Consider the following 19,185-nt stretch of genomic DNA (forward strand, 5'->3'; position numbering starts at 1 on the left):
TCCATCTCAAAAAAAAAAAAAAAAAAAAAAACTAGCTGGGTGTGGTGGCGCACGCCTGTGATCTCAACTACTTGGTAGGCTGAGGCAGGAGAATCGCTTGAACCCAGGAGGTGGAAGTTGCAGTGAGCTGAGATTACACCACTGCACTCCAGCCTGGGAGACAGAGCAAGACTGTGCCTCAAAAAACAAAAAAATTGGACTAGATTATGCAGATCTTCCAAATAGTGACACATTTTATTATACAGTATGTTACAAAGTACATTTGTTCGCCTGCTGTGGTGGCTCACAGCTGTAATCCCAGCACTTTGGGAGGCTGAGGTAGATCACTTGAGCCCACGAGTTGGAGACCAGCCTGGGTAACATAGTGAGACCTAGTCTCCACAAAAAAATCGTGGTGGCATGCACTTGTGGTCCCAGCTGTAAGAGAGGCTGAGGTGGGAGGGTCACTTGATTATGGGAGTTTGAGGCTGCAGTGAGCCAAGATCAGACCACTGCACTCCAGCCTGGGCGACAGAGTGAGACCCTATCTTAAAAATAAAGAAGAGAAGAAAGAAAATGTTGTTTAAAATCTGTCAAAATAGCCAGCTGGTCAGTTGTACTTTCAAGCAAAAATGGTATTCCATGAAAATAGTGGCTAAGTCTGCTGACTAGACAACCGCACAAGTGCTTTTCTTGGGGACAGCCTGTCATACTTCACCATGCAAGTGCTTTATGCAGACTTCCCATTTGTCACGCATATTAAAATACATATACTCAAGGGTTGATATTTAATGAAATTAGCAATTGGTACTGCTTCACCAAGAACATTCCTACAGGAAACTGGCTTTTTCTTTTTATTGGGGGGTGGGGGACAGAGTCTTACTCTGTCACCCAGGCTGGAGTGCAGTGGCACAATCTCAGCTCACTGCAACCTCCATCTCCCAGGTTCAAGCAATTCTCCCTGCCTTAGCCTCCTGGGTAGCTGAGGTTACAGGCATCTGGTACCACACCTGGCTAATATTGTATTTTTTAGTAGAGGTGAGTTTTCACCACGTTGGCCAGGCTGTCTTGAACTCCTGACCTCAGGTGATCTGCCCACCTTGGCTTCCCAAAGTGCTGGGATTAAAGGCATGAGTCACCGCACCCGGCAGACGTTTTCTTTTATGGCAAGTGCATGGTGGTGAAGATTTCAATAATGAGAGTGGTACAGGTCAGTGTCACTCTCCAGATTTCCGCTGAGATGTGTTTCACCCATCCTTGCTTTTGCATCTGCAGTGCAAATATTCACATGGTGACACATGGCAACACCCCACCTCTTATTCTGATTATGAAGTTTTGACCTTGCAGAACTCCAAAAAGGGTCTCAGGGACCGTTGGGCACTTGTGGGATGATGCCTTGTGAACTTCTGGACTAGTACTAGAGAGAGACATCTCAATGTTAACCCTCTTTGTAGGAGCAGATAGGGTGTTTTTCAGGCACTACAGCAAAGGAAATCTTAGTTCAGATTCTGGGCAGATGGGCCTAGTAAGGCCATTAGCTGGGCCTGGTCCATTTACAGCAAATTGTTACTTTCCCCTGCATCTCCTGGGTCATGCTTCCTGGGGACAAATCCAGGTCTTTCCTGGGAAGAGCTCACTCACATCTGGTGGCATAGAGGTCCAGAACCAAACTGTTGGTGATGCCAAACTGGATGCTATGTGAGGACAGCTCAAGGGGCTCAGCCAGGCTAGGCATTGGGAAAGTCTTTGGGAGAATGTGGAGGAGAAAGTGGTCAGTCTTCAGAGACGAGAACTTCTTTGGGCAGAATGTGGGGGAAGACATTTTAAATTGTGGGCACTGCTTGAGCAAAGGCACCAGTTCTGAGATGTGAAACCCACCAAGGAGAAAGCAGATGTGTAGTTCAAGAAGTAGTGTTCTGGCCGGGTGCAGTGGCTCTCGCCTGTAATCCTAGCACCTTGGTAGACTGAGGCCGGTGGATTACCTGAGGTCAGGAGATCGAGACCAGCCAGGTCAACATGGCAAAACCCCATCTCTACTAAAAATACAAAAAATTAGCTGGGTGTGGTATAATCCCAGCTACAAACATTAGCTGGGTGCACCTGTAGTCCCAGCTACTCAGGAGGCTGAGGCAGGAGAATCACTTGAATCTGGGAGGCAGAGGTTGCAGTGAGCTGAGATTGCACCACTGCACTCCAGCCTGGGCAACAGAGTGAGACTTTGGACTTTATTCGGTGGACAACAGGAACTTCATGAAACATACATTTAATACAAATCCCCATTTCCCTAATAAAAAAATCATTTCAAGCACCCAGAGTATGTAAACTTCTAGGAATGTTGATGAAATAGGCAGATGTCGTTATAATATCAAATTTATTACTTTAGTTACACATGCATATTTAAAATAGCATTATATATATAATACACTAATACAAAATATTGCTTTTTTCCCATTCTCACATTTCAAGTCACAATTTTATTCACTCTCTACATGCATCTTGGACATCAATGTCTTCATGATATCTACAGTCCATTTCTCAAAGTCTATCTCCTTCACTTGCATCTAAGCTGTCTGAGATGCAGCATTTCTCAAATACATGTCTGACTCACGGGAAAGTTTGACCCAAATCACCACATTAGGACGCAGCCCCCAATTTATCATATGGGTGTATGTTTGTAATCCTTACAACAAAATCACTTATTACTTTTGTAATTGCTCTTTGAAAGGCAGATTATGAAACCCAACCAACTCTTGTAATAGTGAGATTTTTCTGATATAATGACAAAGTTTCTTCCTTCCCCTCTAATCCATTCCAATAGAAGGAATCTACAACCGTACAAAACTTGCATTGTTTGAGGTTGTTGTGGGTAGTGTGTGAGGAGAAACCAGAGGTAGAGCAGTTGCAGGAGATCGCCAAGTTTGGTTACAGGTGTGACCGAGGAGTGAAACACCAGTCTTGAGAACAGAATAGAACCGGCCAGATTGCTAGGCAGACTGCCATCATGGACAGTGATATTCCTGGGGTGGGAATGAAGTGAAGAAACCTGGGGGTGGTAGATGGAAGACTTGGAAAAGTAGGCCGGAGCGGCCTGGAGCCGAGCAGATGGCAGTGAGAGGGCAGTCTCAGGTGGCAAGGTTGTGGAGGAGGAGGTGGAGCAAGGCTGTGGAAGCAGCACTGGCCGGGAGTGGGCACTACAATGATGATGGGGTGTGGGATGGGGAGTCAGGACTGGGAAGAAATGGTGTCTTGAGACTTGTGGAATGGGCAGGTCCTGGAGAGTGAGATGGCCAGAAAGTCTGTAAACTACAGGATTGAGGGAGGGCACCTAAACTGCCCCTAGTAGGTCCCTTACTGTCTAGTAGCACTCATCCCATTGAGTGGTCATTGCTTGCTTTCTGGACTGCAAGGAGGGCAGGCAGTGCTTGTCCTGGGTACTGCTGTATCCCCAGTAACTACAATGGGCATATAACAGGCCCTCAGGAAATACATACTTGATGAAGAAATAGAGATGAAGGAAGAGGGAAAGAAAAGACTAAGGTACGAGCATTCTCTGGAAGGGACTTGAAAAGGAGGTCATCGAAGGAGAGACAGGCTAGGAAAGGCATGGTCAGGACCCCAGAGGGAACTGAGGACCTGGGGTACAAATGGAAAGAAAATGAGCCAGACCGGATTTGTACGAAAGGTTCCACTGGAACCTTGGGTGTGATTCCAACAGCCCCAAGTCTCAGCCTGGACTGTCAAGGGCACTGCTCCCAGCAAAGGGGCTTGGGAGCTGATGACTCTGGGCTGAGACTGGTCTGTGGCCTCTTCTAAGCCTCATCCCAGCAAGACTTGCTTTGATGGCCTCAGACCTGCCCAGGCTCCCAGAGACAGAAACTGCAGTGGTGTTTGGGTGTTCTCCGCTTTAACAAACATCTCAGTAACAGTAAAGGATTTATGTGCTTGCTTGGGTGAGTCATGAATAATAGGTCTCAAATTACATTTCTGTGTAGCATGGTCATTCTCAACAAAAGGGAATGAAAATATTCATTTCCCAGCTCACAGTTAAGATTTTAAGGCAGTGATTCTTGATGTGTGGTCTCCAGAGCAGCAGCATCTGGCAATTTGTTAAAAATGCAAATTCTTGCACCACCCCAGACCTACTAAATTAGAAACTTTGGGGGTTAGGCCCAACAATGCAAGTTTTCACAAGTCCTCCAAGGAATCCTGATGGATGTGAAAATTTAAGAACACTGCTTTAAGGTAACAGATGGGATATTTTCCACTTTAAAGTGAATCCTTCTAACTTTCTGAAGTTTTCAATACACTTGTCTGCGTTGAGTACCAATAAGCAGCAAAATGAGAGAAGGAAGAGAACATTTGCAGGATAACACAGTTGCAAGTAAGAGGGCAGTCTCCCCTGGCTAAGATGCTGGAGAAATTCATTTACCTCTTAAGCCTCAGTCTTCTTCTTTTTTTTTTTTTTCACCTGGGTGCAGGTGGGCTATGGCCGAAAAGGGTGTTAGTGAGTCTTCTCCTTTATAAGGGAAAGAATGGCCAGGCATGGTGGCTCACACCTGTAATCCCAGCACTTTAGGAGGCTGAGATGGGAAGAGATCTCGAGGCCAAGAATTCAAGGCTAACCTGGGCAACATAGTGAGACCCTCTCTCTCTTAAAAAAAAAAAAAAACAAAAAAACTTTGCCAGGTGCGGTGGCTCAAGCCTGTAATCCCAGTACTTTGGGAGGCCGAGGCGGGTGGACCACGAGGTCAAGAGATTGAGACCATCCTGGTCAACAAGGTGAAACCCTGTCTCTATTAAAAATACAAAAATTAGCTGGGCATGGTGGTGCATGACTGTAGTCCCAGCCACTTGGGAGGCTGAGGCAGGAGAATTGCTTGAACCCAGGAGGCGGAGGTTGCAGTGAGCTGAGATCGCGCCATTGCACTCCAGCCTGGGTAACAAGAGCGAAACTCCGTCTCAAGAAAAAAAAAAAATTAAAGGGGAAAAAAATCAGTACTTACAAGATTATAAGGATCAAATGAGACGCCACTTGACACACAGTGTTTACTCATTATACTGATTATTATTACCATTGCAGAACCCGGGAGCTGATTACTTTATGGAATTAGCTCAACAGCTAGCTAGGATTTTCCAAGGTCGTGATTTTATACTGCATGCATGTAGTAACTCTACAAGTCTTTTTTTTTTTTTTTTTTTTTTTTGAGATGAAGCCTCGCTCTTTCATCGAGGCTGGAGTGCAGTGGCAAGATCTCAGCTCACTGCAACCTCCACCTCCCTGGTTCAAGCAATTCCCCTGCCTCAGCCTCCTGAGTAGTTGGGATTACAGGCGCATGACACCATGCCCAGTTAAGTTTTTTGGTATTTTTAGTAGACAGGGCTTCACCATGTTGGCCAGACTGGTCACGAACTCCTGACCTCAGGCAATCTGCCTGCTTCGGCCTCCCAAAGTTCTGGGATTACAGATGTGAGCCACCGCGTCCAGCCAATTGTCGTTTTTAAGAATTCACAAGTCCCAAAGCTCTGCAGAGCCACGGAGCTGAGACTGACTTTATGGCCTCTTCTAAGCCTTACTCTAAGGTAAGCCCTGTTCAGGGACTTACCTTGATGGACTCAGGCATCAAGATCAACCAAGTGTTCAACACCTGACAAAGTGCCAAAATCTCCAGTCTTGCAGCAAGTGAAAGGAGTGGCACAGCAACTGGTCCTGGTGGAAAGATGCGGCTGAGAGGACACATAAGGGGGACCTCTCTGCAGGCTCCCCTCTAAGCAGCAGCTCTCCCTACGAGTCTATAGCAGGAGAGCCTGATGATTTCTAATTGACCTTGGTGGGTAAGAGAGCTAAATCATGGGTTCAAAGGCCATCTTAAATCAGAAGTACCAGCACACGGTTTAGCTGCTATCCCAATTTACAGCTCCTCTTCAGTAAAATGCAAGCTCCAAGGTGCCTGGAATTCACACGGTGACTGAATGAGTGACTATTTACTAAACCAATAGTTCCATAATTAGAAGGAACAAAAGGTACTCTTTGCCAACAAGAGGAAAACAAAGAAAAACTTGAAAGAAGTGTGATACTTCCTTCAGCTGGAGCCTCTTTCCAAGTTGTATGGTATGTGGAATTCTTACTGTGATGTGGAGGAGGCCAGCTTGGGGTCACCTAGGGATAAGTCTGAAGGCACATTCAATACACAGGACTCAGTTGAAGCTGGGGGAAATGGCAGTTGTTGCAATCCTCATCTCTCATTTGCTCCTTGGTAAATCCCAGCTCCTCTCAAGCTGAAACTAAGCCTGCTTTCTTGGCTCCTTGCCCACAGACTGGGCTCAGTCTGACAGGTGCTTCAGTCGTGCAGGGGGTGGGGGTGGGTAGGTAGATGCACTATCACTTTTAGCCAAGGGGCTGAATGCATCCAGGTGAGTTCTGTGACATCCTGAATCCGCCAAGGCAGGCAGTTTGAGAGGAAGACTGCGGAAATACTTGTTCACATAAAGTTACTGAGGCAGGAATACCTGCTCTCCTGTGTGCCAAGCAAGCCAGTGGGCAGCAACCCTCCCTGAACATGAATGCCCTGGGGGGCTGTGCTCACACTGCTTCTTTCAATGTCCTTCATGGGCATCTCCACCTGCCCAGAATCCAGTCCCACCCCTCCTACTCTGCACCAACTCTCTCCAAGCAGAGGGGCCTCCTCTAGTGCTCAATGTTCACCCATAGAGGGCCTCAGTAGGTAACTATTAGTGTGGGCCACAAAAGTTGTAACCTTGAGGGGTTTTACTGGCATTTCTTCTCACCTTATGGCTCCAGCAAAGGCCAGAGACCTTGCCTAGTACATAGAATTTGTCGGTATTTATACATTTTGTAAACATCTCCCCGCCAAGCTTCCATCATTCTAACAAAAAAGCTATTTCTGGGTTTATTACAATTGCTAAAAGTGTTTATAATCCTGATTATTCTTTGGAAGGATCTGAGAAGAATGAAAAGGGACTGGCACACACCTGAGTTCTAATGGTGATGATCTCACAAGTCAGAGACTTCTCTTTCCTGGGCCTCAGTAACTACTTGTTATAAAAAACAAGGGGTATCTTTTAGCTCCATTAGATTAGGATACCATTTTGAGAGAATACACATGATGACTAAGTAAAGTTTACTAAAGAAAAATTATTCTCCAGAAATGCAGTACTTTTAGACATGCTGAGCATACATTATCACTAGGAATTAGAGCAGACTGGCAGCAGTTTAGCCAAACTCCTTTCAGTTGCATGTAATTAAAAAGCTCACTTCGGACTGTTTTTAAAAAATAAAAAATCATTCTAAGGCTGAGAGATTAACAGAGTCCAGTCCAAGGATGCAGGACTAGATGCAGAAACCATGGATGTCCTCAGGGTTATCAAGGTAGCTGCTATCTCAGGCCCACATGCTTCTGTTTGTCCACGCAGTGCTGGCTCCTGACTTTTTAAGTGCCACATCCAGGCACCATCCCTGATAGTGACTAGTATCTCTCCTTCCCCATGCAAAATTCTTTTTTTTCTTTGAGACAGAGTCTCGCTTAGTGGCCCAGGCTGGAGTACAGTGGTGCAATCTCTGCTCACTGCAACCTCTGCCTCCTGGGTTCAAGCAATTAATTCTCCCTGCCTCAGCCCCCCAAGTAACTGGGATTACAGGTGCCTGCTACCACAACCGGCTAATTTTTGTTTTTAAGTAAGAGATGGGTTTCGCCATGTTGAACAGGCTGGTCTTGAACTCTTGACCTCAAGTGATCCACCCACCTTGGCCTCCCAAAGTGCTGGGATTACAGGTGTGAGCCATCACACCTGGCCAAAATTCTTTCTCTCTTTTTTTTTTTTAACAGAGTCTTGCTCTGTTGCCCAGGCTGAAGTGCAGTGGTGTGATCCTGGCTCACTGCAACCTCTGCTTCCTGGATTCAAGTGATTCCCCTGCCTCAGTCTCCCAAGAAGCTAGGATTACAGGTGCTTGCCACCACATCTGGCTAATTTTTGTATTTTTAGTAGAGATGGGGTTTCACCATGTTGGCCAGGCTGGTTTTGAACTACTAACCTCAAGTAATCCACCTGCCTGGCCTCAAAATTCTTAAGATAAAGAACTGTCTTGGGTCTATCTGGATCAGGAGTTCAACCCTGGTACAATTAACTGGTATGTGGGAAAGAGGGAGGAGAGGCTGAAAGAGAAAAGGTCACTGTGGAGAAACAGGATCCCACTCCTGAAGTCAGGCAGGTACCCAAACAATGTCACTGGAGAGAGGTAAGTCACTTCATCAGGCGCTTAGCTCTCAGTACTTAAATAAAACAGCAAAAGAAGTTTGTACTTTAGCCCTACAAATTTCTACTGAACCAGTCAAAGCTCCAGTACTGTAAACTACTTACATTTCATAAAGCTTTACTGAATGTTGAAACCCAAGTAGAAAGTTATAAAAAGCTGCTCCCTGTTTTATTGCTGTTCACTGGATTTGGCTGACATTTGCTTTTTACTTTCATCAAATCTTACAGAGCAACGAAGACACATCAAGTTACAAAAGGCATCACTTTCTAATATCTTTTTTTTAAACAATTTGTGTCAACGTCAATGATGTGATAAAGATGAAGGGTGTTCAACTGATTACTTTAACCTATAAAAACTCCACCAGGGAATCTTGTTTTGTGGGCACAATGCGTAGAGCCTGGAACATACTGGGTGCTCAATGTTGGAGGAATCGAATTCCAACTTTAAAATGAGTACAAGGATCTACTTTAGATCAAATGTTAAATCTGGCTAACAATTTTGGGCCACACCCGCTTCTGGGTCTCAAAACAGGTGGGGCAGAAAAATGTAGCCGAGTCTCAAACTTGCTGCTATTCTCTTTATAATAAGTTTATAACTACTTGGCATCTCTAGTTCAGAAGCACAAAATGTATATACAAAAAAAGATCGGAAATTATCTTAGCTGAAAGCACTAGTTTAAACAGCCTAGAGTCTTGTAGAAATTGTTATTCTAAAACATGCAGAGGCAGCAAGAGTCACCCAAAACCATATTTTATTCTATAATCTTGATATTGCTTTTCCGTTAAAGATGGAAGCAATGTGAAATGGATGGAAATATTTTGTTAAAAGAACAAAATGAATTAATCACAGCATATATACCTAATAAAAACCTTGGGTTTATGCCATATGCTCCAAACACAAGGCTAAGTCCAGTAGTGGTTCATGTTCTGGGTTTTTATAAAGCAAATGAAAATATTTGGAAAAATCAATATATTTCAACAGAAGAGTCATAAAAGCCCTGAAAGCAGAAAACTGACACAATTTTAAATAATTCATATATATATATATATTTTTTAAATCAAACACAATTAAATATCATATGGTTTAAGTACATGAATACTTCAGCTTTAGAAGAATAACAGAGGTGGTACATAGTACCAAAAACTTACACAAAGCCTTTCTGCTTCTTCTGTTGATCAAACAGTGTGCCTCTATACAATCAAATATTGCAATGGAATAAATTCTCTGTTCATTCAAGACTTTCTCAAGGACAAAAGTAAATAATTATATATTTATACATATATATATTTTTTTTTTGCAAAGTCTGAGCAAAAGCAGAAACATCTAAGAGAACTTTCTTTTCTCTCAATCGTGCATTGAGGAAGCACTGGCACCACGTGGTCAATGGAGTGTGCTCACCAACTGAGCAGCTTTGCTGATGGCTGTGAGGTCCCGATGCAGAAGCCACCTGAGCAGAAGTGCAGTGAATGAGTCTCCTACTGTCCTGAAGAAAGACGAAAGACCACCAACTGCACACTTCCCAGCTCACAGCAAAGAATGGGGGAGCCAGTCAAACAAAGTCAAATGTTTCTCTCTCCCCAACCACCCTGCTCACCTTAATAAAAAAAAGAATTATAATTTGGGAAAAACTGTTTTGTTCAAGGGGCCACAGGGGAAAAACTGGAGTCATCACTATAATTCTTTCTTTCCACATGTATTCTGAAGGGAAAGTTAAGAAACTGGAGTGTAGAATTCCAGAGGCGCAAATCCTAATGCTCAGAGTAAACCAGATTTACCCTTCTGTTAGCAGGGGAGAGAATGGTTTTAAGCATACTGCATCTCAGGAAGAATTAAAATGTGAAAACTGTATACTGCCATCAAAGGGAGGAAGAAGTCACTGAAACCTGACCCATGACTTGTCAACTTTCTTCCAAATTAATGCCACTGTGAAGGAAGACTGCATAATAAACTCTCACCCTGTTCCACTGAAGCTGCTAGCACCACGCTGCCACTCAGATCTGCCTGGCTCTTGGTGGGGCTGACTCACCTGCTTTGGGAGGACAAAGCAAAGCACTTATGGCACCTGCTTTACGATGCTATTAGGGATGAGTTACTGCTGCAAGTGTACATCAAGTATCAGTTCTTTGCTTCTCTGCCTCCCACAGGATGTGGTCCCTGTCTATTCCAGTGGGCTGGAACTCTCTCATAAATGGGTTATTGCCATTGGAAAACTAATAATTTTCTAGTAATGTAAACAATACCATTTAGTATCTTTAAGACTCTCATTGTATGAATGTCATGTGCATCAATTAGGCCTACAGGTAACTGCATTATGGTAGCGTCCAGAATTGTCTCCCATTCTCTCCTGGAAACAACAGTGACAGATCAGTGAAAAGAAATACAGTGCTGTTTTCATTGGCTGTGTTGAAGAATCCAACCAAGGGAAAAAAGTTCTCTTATTTTTCAAAAGCAGATTTCCTTTATCTCGTTTTGAGTCATAACTGAAAAAAAGAAAAGAAAATGGTAAGGTACATTTTTCTAAAAAGTGACCTATTATCATTACAAATTAAGGATGGACACCAACACTTAGTATTTACTATATACCAGAGTTTATGACAGCCAGCAGCTGACTACAATTTTGTGAGGTAAAACATTGTAATTTTCCTTGTTGACATATGAGTGAACAGGTTTCAAGAGGCTAGGTAACTTACCCAAGGGTCACATAACAAGGACTGGCATCCAGACTTGCTTTGGATTTTGTCAATAGATATTAGAATGAAAAATATTGCCAATTTTACGTCAGGCACAGTGGCTCACACCTGTAATCCCAGCACTCTGGGAGGCCAAGGCAGGTGGGTCACCTAAAGTCAAGAGTTTGAGACCAGCCTGGCCAATATGGTGAAACCCTGTCTCTACTAAAAATACAAAAATTAGCCGGGCGTGGTGGTGCATGCCTGTAATCCCAGATACTCAGGAGGCTGAGACAGGAGAATGTCTCGAACCTGGGAGGCGGAGGTTGCAGCGAGCTGAGATTGCACCATTGCACTCCAGCCTAAACAACAGGAGAGAAACTCCATCTCAAGGAAAAAAAAAAAAAAAAAAGCCTTCTAGGAATTAACCCTATAGCATATTCAAGAGGAACGGTAAAGACACACATGCAGACATTCACTAAAATATTGCTTGTAACAGAGAAAAACCTGAAAGAACCTAAATAATCATTCACAAGGGATTCATTAAATGACAGTAGAGGCATAATATGGAATACCCCCATAGTCTTTACAAGGAAAAAATGAACTCTGATCTGCTAGGCACCCAAGACCAAGCTCATGAGGCTGACGCCCTCCTGAACTCACACTGCTGGGGACAAATACCACGGAAGACAAGGTCCCTGGTTATTGTGACGTGGGACATGCACACATAAAGCAATTCAGTTAATGATGTGAGGTAGTTTATGCAGAATGTCCAAGTACATCCTATAGGCAAATGTCGAGTTGGAGGTTAAAGTAGAGAAGTATAAACACAGGATAAAGAGTTATTGAGTATTCCTTCACAGGCCTAGGACTTCACATATTCATAAAATCACAGGATGAGGATCAGAAGGGAAACTTTTGGGGTTTTCCTGCTGAATTTCTCTGATCTACTGATGAGGACAAGAGGAACTAAAGAAGAGTCACCTGCAAAAGGTCACACTTACTGCCTAAAGAAGGACTCAGCTAGTTCTGCGAGTCTACTGTTTATTTTTTATTTTTGAGACGGAGTTTTGAGTTTTGCTCTTGTTGCCCAGGCTGGGGTGCAATGGTGTGATCCTGGCTCACCGCAACCTCTGCCTCCTGAGTTCAAGCGATTCTCCTGCCTCGGTCTCCTGAGTAGCTAGGATTACAGGCATGCGCCACCATGCTCAGCTATTTGTTAAATTTTTAGTAGAGACAGGGTTTTTCCATGTTGGCGAGGTTGGTCTTGAACTGCTGACCTCAGGTGATCCACCCGCTTTGGCCTCCCAAAGTACTTGGATTACAGATGTAAGCCACAGCCCCCAGGCTGAGTCTACTGTTTTTTCCCTCACCAATGCACTACTGATCCCTGAGGGCCTGGCAGGACAGAAAATCTGACAAGTCAAAGAGAAGGCCTAGCAAGCTCAAAAACCAAAATATAGTAAAATATCTGTATATCCTAAAAATGAAAAGCATATACTAACAAAATTTGAACATGTAACTCAAACGAAAAGCCTGAATTATAAACATCTGCTTTCCAAAAATGTTTTTTAAAGAACATTTTCTTATTATGGAACATTTGATTATGCACATGATAATGAGAACACAAACACAGCTACCTCTCACTTCTTACACACTTGTAGCTTGCTCCTAGCTATCTGAGGTTTGACTGAGACGTAAGATAAATACAGACAAAAATGATCAACCTCACGCAGAAAAGAGTGCAGAGTTTGGAAAAGTAAATAGAGCTTTGGTATGAATCAATTCAGTGCAAATTCACAATTAAATCAAGCTCCAGTAATGATGGTTCTTAGAATAAAAAGTTGGCTGGGAAGTTAGAAAGGAAAGTATGATAATGGACCCAAACTGAATGCAAGTTCTCCAAACTACTGAGGGTTTTATGAGATGTCATCTGAAAGTATTTTCTCTGACTCCTAATTTTTGCTTAATATAATGATAGAGGAATAGTTTAATATGTTCACAAATAATCTAAGTAGAAATTCTCAGGCCTGGATGCAGTGGCTCACGCCTGTAATCACAGCACTTTGGGAAGTCAAGGTAGATCATGAAGTCAAGACATGAAAACCATCCTGGCCATCAGGATGAAACCCCATCTCTACTAAAAATACAAAAATTAGCCGGGTATGGTCCACACCTGTAGTTTCAGCTGAGCCTTGGGAGGCTGAGGCAGGAGAATCACTTAAACACAGGAGGCAGAGGTTGCAGTGAGCGGAGATTGCGCCACTGCACTCCAGCCTGGTGACAGAGTAAGATGCCACCTCAAAAAAAAAAAAAAGGAATTCTCCTACCACATTAAATCTCTTCATGAATCAACTCAAGTTAGAGACAATCACATTGTTGAAGAAATTGGGGCTAGCGCCGTGGCTCACGCCTGTAATCCCTGCACTTTGGGAGGCCAAGGTGGGCATATCACCTGAGGTCAGGAGTTCAAGACCAGCCTGGCAAAAATGGTGAAACCCCAACTCTACTAAAAAAAATACAGGCTGGGCATGGTGGCTCATACCTTTAATCCCAGCACTTTGGGAGGCCGAGGCAGGTGGTTCACCTGAGGTCGGGAGTTCAAGACCAGCCTGATCAACATGGAGAAACACTTTCTCTACTAAAAATACAAAATTAGCCAGGTGTGGTGGCGCATGCCTGTAATCCCAGCTGCTCAGGAGGCTGAGGCAAAAGAATCATTTGAATCCAGGAGGTGGAGGCTGCAGTGAGCCGAGATTGTGCCACTGCACTCCAGCCTGGGCTACGAGAGCAAAAATTCCGTCTCGGGGGAAAAAAAAAAAAATCATGTAGCGTTATGGTCAGTATGAAGCCAGCTAGTATTTGCTATTCTTCTAATGTGTCTTTTTTCCAATAATTTTTTTGGTTATTCTAGTTCATTTATATTTCCTAAGAAATTTTACATTATCTTATCAATTTATATAAGGAAGTCTGCTGGAATTTTGATTATAATTGTACTGTATCTATCAATCAGAGGAGAATATGGTGCCTTAACCACGTTGAGTCTTTTCATTCACACACGACTTATTTCTGCTTTTTTTCAAATATTCTTTAATCCTGCTCAGTTGTTTTATAGTTTATACTGTGCAGATCTTGCACATATTTTGTTAAATCTCAGCTCACAGCAATCTCTGCCTCCTGGGTTCAAGCAAATTCTCCTGCCATAGCCTAACAAGTAGTTGGATTACAGAAGTGCACTACCATGCCCAGCTAATTTTTATACTTTTAGTAGAGACAGGGTTCCGCCATGTTGGCCAGGATGGTCTGGAACTACTGGCCTTACACTTGATCTGCCTGCCTCAGCCCCGCAAAGTGCTGCAATCACAGCTGTGAGTCACTCTGCCTGGCCATTTTGTATAGTAACCATGGTTTTATACAAATCCTTTCTTTTTTATGTGGGGATGGAGTCTCACTCTGTGGCCCAGCTGGATGCAGTGGTATGATCTTGGCTCACTATAACCTCCGCCTCCCGGGTTCAAGTGATTTTCCTGCCTCAGCCTCCCAAGTAGCTGGATTACAGGCGTGTACCACCATGCCCAGCTAATTATTGTATTTTTAGTAGAGTTGGGGTTTCACCATGTTGACCAGACTGGTCTTGAACTCCTGACCTCTGGTGATTCGCCCACCTTGGCCTCCCAAAGTGCTGGGATTACAGGCGTGAGCCACTGTGCCTGGCCTGAACTTTGATTTTTAACTTTTTAGTTCAGCAAGCTTTCTGGGCTCTGTTTGGTTTCAGTACAGTTTTCCTATATTGCCCATTGTCCAATATATGGAAACAGTTGTTTCATGTAGTTTATCTGTTTTCTAGCTGCTTATAAGAAGGTAATCCCTACAGCAGTTATCCTTCAAAGGCAAAGCCCCTTATGTCCTTTTTAATTTTTATACCTGGAAAATAATACTTTTCAGTTGATACAAAACAAAGTCATCCTTACCTTTGTAGACTTCTCTAATGGTTGATCATACTGTGCTTGTTGCATAACGTCAGTGACTATCATTTTAGCAATCTTCCAAGCTAGCTCTTCCTGGGCCTAAAGAAAATAATTTAAACTGATGGTTATTCATTAGATGGATAGAGATGCACATACTCAGTGCTCTGAACAAATGGCTTACGCACATCATTTCTACTTATTTGAATAAGAAGTTCATTTCCATGTATGAAAAAATCTGGGCCACCCTCTGGCTATGAGTATTAACATGTCATTCACTGCCTTTTGGAGTCAACTACTGGATACCTGACACTGGAACTACTTTCATGTTAGATGGTCAAAATAAAACATTTTCCTTTTTTCACTTCCCATCTCTTAATGTACTTAACTATTAAAAAAGCAAACTTTGGGCCAGGCGTGGTGGCTGATGCCTATAATCCCAGTACTTTGGAAGGCCAATGAGGGTGGATCACCTGAAGTCAGGTGTTCAAGACCAGCCTGGCCAACATGACGAAACCCCTTCTCTACTAAAAATACAAAAAATTAGCTGGGTGTGGTGGCAGGCGCCTGCTGAGATCGCGCCATTGCACTCCAGCCTGCGCAACACGGCAAGCCTCCGTCTCAAAAAAAAAGCAAGCCTCCAGTACTTAAAGTAAAACTGATGATGGGGAAGGAAACATTGTGTAGCTTTTGATCTATACACTGATTACCGATGCCTGCTGGCTGATGGAAACTTGAATGCATGTATATCCTTCAGCAGTCCTAGCCTCTGGACTCAAGTACCATCACTGCTACTACCAGGCAATTGTTAGATGTCAAGAAGGGCCACCCTTTCTTGGTACATTCTGGATAAAAGAGCATAAATACGCCATGCTGCTTAAACATAAGAACTAAAAAAGAGAACATTTAAAATCTTACTTACATGAGGGTGGCATTTATAAACAGAAATCTCTTTATCCTAAAAGTAGAATTTACCTCATCAGTATTTCCTTGCACCCATTTCTTCATAGCTTGTGAGAACATGGATCCTAGTAAACAAAGACAAAATTGAATGTACATTTCATGCACAATTTTACATTAAAAATGTTATTTGTCTGGGTGCAGTGACTCACGCCTGTAATCCTAGCACTTTGAGAGGCCGAGATGGGTGGTTCGCCCGAGGTTAGGAGTTCAAGACCAGCCTGGCCAACATGGTGAAACCTCCGCCTCTACTAAAAATACAAAAATCAGCAGGGTGTAGTGGTAGGCACCTATAATCCCAGCTACTTGGGAGGCTGAGGCAGGAGAATTGCTTGAACACAAGAGGAGGGGTTGCAGTGAGCTGAGATTGTGCCACTGCACTCCAACCTGGGTGACAGAGTGAGACTCCATCTCAGGAGGAAAAAAAAGAAAGGCTAGGCACAGTGGCTCAAACCTGTAATACTAGCACTTTGGGAGGCCAAGGTGGGTGGATCACCTGAGGTCAGGAGTGAGACCAGCCTGGCCAACATGGCGAAACCTGTCATCCCAGCTACTTGGGAGGCTGAGGCAGGAAAATTGCTGGAACCCAAGAGGCAGAGTCTGCAGTGAGCCTCGGTCGCACCATTGCACTCCAGCCTGGGTGACAGAGTGAGACTGTATCAAAACAACGAAAAAAAAAAACCACCCCTCCACCACCAAAATGCTCTTATTTAAAAACTGTTGCTTCCAGACATAGATATTCTTTCTTGTGTGATACCATCCAAAACATTAAGGAACATTACATTAATAAAAACTGACTGTATTGTTTCCATAACAGAGTATTTAACCTGCAAACATCAAGGCTTGAAAACTTTTGAAAAGGGGGCCGGGCGCGGTGGCTCAAGCCTGTAATCCCAGCACTTTGGGAGGCCGAGGCGGGTGGATCACGAGGTCAACAGATCGAGACCATCCTGGTCAACATGGTGAAACCCCGTCTCTACTAAAAATTACAAAAAATTAGCTGGGCACGGTGGTGCGTGCCTGTAATCCCAGCTACTCAGGAGGCTGAGGCAGGAGAATTGCCTGAACCCAGGGGGCGGAGGTTGCGGTGAGCTGAGATTGCGCCATTGCACTCCAGCCTGGGTAACAAGAGCGAAACTCCGTCTCAAAAAAAAAAAAAAAAAAAAAAAGAAAACTTTTGAAAAGGTGTTTCAGAGTTCTGGACTTTTACTCTCCTCTCCTCACTTGATGAAAGAAATTAACATCTAGTGTTAGTTTGCAGCCAACATTAAAATGAAACAAAACCTTCATCAGGATCTTGCTCTTGGGTAAGAATCTAGCAACATGCTGGGAGATATCAACTCATTTGTTCTGTTTTCAAACCTTGCAGACCAACTCCTCTACAAAAGGTCTTCCAGGACAGAGTATGCTGCTACATTCTAGTTCTCCAGTCTATATAAACTAGACAGGTGAGAGAAGAGTTCCAAAGAGCCAAGAGTACACCAAGCCAGAGTACACCTTAACTTCCTAGGATGTGCAAGCCTACATTTGTAATCACATGCTGAGAATCATCCGAAGTAGGCTAGCCTCTATCTCCATGAATGAAATACACATCCCTTTTATTTAATAATTTGAACAGGCTCACTTCCTAACTTTGTTTCAAACCAAGTAGATTGCTGGTAGATTATTTCTTGAGGCAAGGTCCTGATTAATTCAATAACTGAATTCATAAAAAAATACAAAACCTGGATCCTTTTCCCTTAACTTTTATTATTACCTAAGGGCTTAAATATTGGTTTATTCAAATTTTACTGCAAACCAGAGTCTACAGAACTACAATGTTAAATGCTCTGTCTGAAGGCTCAATGCGCTGAATCACCCATGCACTCTTCTCTTGTCAGGCCCCAGGCAGAGTCACTCTATTGAGTTTTCCCCTTGTTGACTGACACTTTTTCCTCCAAACCCACATCTTAAGACTCCTCCTTTAACATGGAGCTTCTCCAGCATCCTTCCTGTCAGTTTTCCTTTCTTCTTCAACATATTTTCTTTGGGCATCTCATTCCCTTGTGTGGCTTTAACTTCCTTCTATTTGCAAATAACTTAGAAATCCCTTGAGTGTCAAATCTGTACTTCCAAATTGTCCAGACATCTCAAACTGAACCTACTTCAAACTGAACTCATCTATCTCCCACTTACTCTTTTCCTGTGTTGTGTATCTCAGTTAACGTCACACTTTTTCATCTAGAGAACCCATGTTAAAAAAAACTCAATCTACCTTCCTCATTTACACATGAAATCTATCCCCAAATTTCACCCTAGAATTCAACCTTGGACGTATCATAAATCTGACCTTCCCTCTAATTCTTGCTACCACCACCTAACTTTGAATCTTTTTCTTCTTCTATCTACATTACTAGCTACTTCCACTGTCTGACTGGTGTCCCTGATGCCAGTCTCTCCCAACTCCAATTCATTTTCATTCTGCTGACAGGGAAATGCATCTGGTTAGTACTCTGTTAAATCTCTGATGTCTATATGATGGGACTCTAAGCTCCTTAAAATGACATGCAAGGGATGTATCAATTTAAGTACAGCTTTGTCTCCCACCACTGTATCCAAGCACAGGGACTGCCACTATATGCGCACATGCACATAACAACCGTTTACAATTCCTTCTTGTTACACTGTCTCCTAGATGATTTTTTTTTTGGAGATGGAGTTTCACTCTTGTTGCCCCGTCTAGAGTGCAATGGCACAATCTCGGCTCACCTCAACCTCTGCCTCCCAGGTTCAAGCGCTTCTCCTGCCTCAGCCTCCGAATAGCAGGATTACAGGCATGTGCCACTACACCCAGCTAATTTTGTATTTTTAGTAGAAACGGGGTTCCTCCATGTTGGTCAGGCTGGTCTTGAACTCTTGACCTCAGGTGATCCACCTGCCTTGGCCTCCCAAAGTGCTGGGATTATAGGCATGAGCCACCACATCTGGCATCCTAGATGATTTTAATGTAACTTCTTCAGTTACCTTGCTTGCCCTTCTCATAAACTCAGAAGCCTCTTTTCAAAACTCAATTTTGGCTGAGCACGGTGGTTCACGCCTGTAATCCCAGCACTTTGGGAGGCTGGGGCAGGTGAATCACTTGAGGTCAGGAGTTCGAGACCAGCCTAACCAACATGGTGAAACCCCATCTCCACTAAAAATACAAAATTGGCCAGCGCAGTGGCTCATGCCTATAACCTCAGCACTTTGGGAGGCTGAGATGAGCAGATCACCAGAGATCAGGAGTTCGAGACCAGCTTGGTCAACAAAGTGAAAACCTGTCTCTACTAAACCTGTACTCCCAGCTACTAGGGAAGCTGAA

General features: G+C 43.5%; 1 protein-coding gene across 4 annotated transcripts in view; it reads right to left on the reverse strand.

Moving 5' to 3' along the window:
* Nucleotides 1-2,333: 2,333 nt before the first annotated feature.
* Nucleotides 2,334-19,185, reverse strand: part of AKAP10 (A-kinase anchoring protein 10) — a 92,589-nt gene continuing 75,737 nt past the window's right edge. For 3 of the 4 annotated variants that reach the window (XM_078373189.1, XM_078373188.1, XM_008996761.5), the window contains exons 12-14: nucleotides 15,861-15,913; nucleotides 14,892-14,987; nucleotides 8,986-10,731 (exon numbers count right to left, since the gene is read on the reverse strand). In XM_078373189.1, the coding sequence (XP_078229315.1) occupies nucleotides 10,726-10,731; nucleotides 14,892-14,987; nucleotides 15,861-15,913 (155 nt within the window). In that variant the 3' untranslated portion in view covers nucleotides 8,986-10,725. Of the gene's footprint in view, nucleotides 4,536-7,785; nucleotides 10,732-14,891; nucleotides 14,988-15,860; nucleotides 15,914-19,185 lie in introns of those variants that run through there. The other variant, XM_002748063.5, reaches the window with a different exon arrangement.

Source organism: Callithrix jacchus, chromosome 5 (assembly GCF_049354715.1).
Source record: "Callithrix jacchus isolate 240 chromosome 5, calJac240_pri, whole genome shotgun sequence".
In the NCBI taxonomy this organism is placed as follows: domain Eukaryota; kingdom Metazoa; phylum Chordata; class Mammalia; order Primates; family Cebidae; genus Callithrix; species Callithrix jacchus.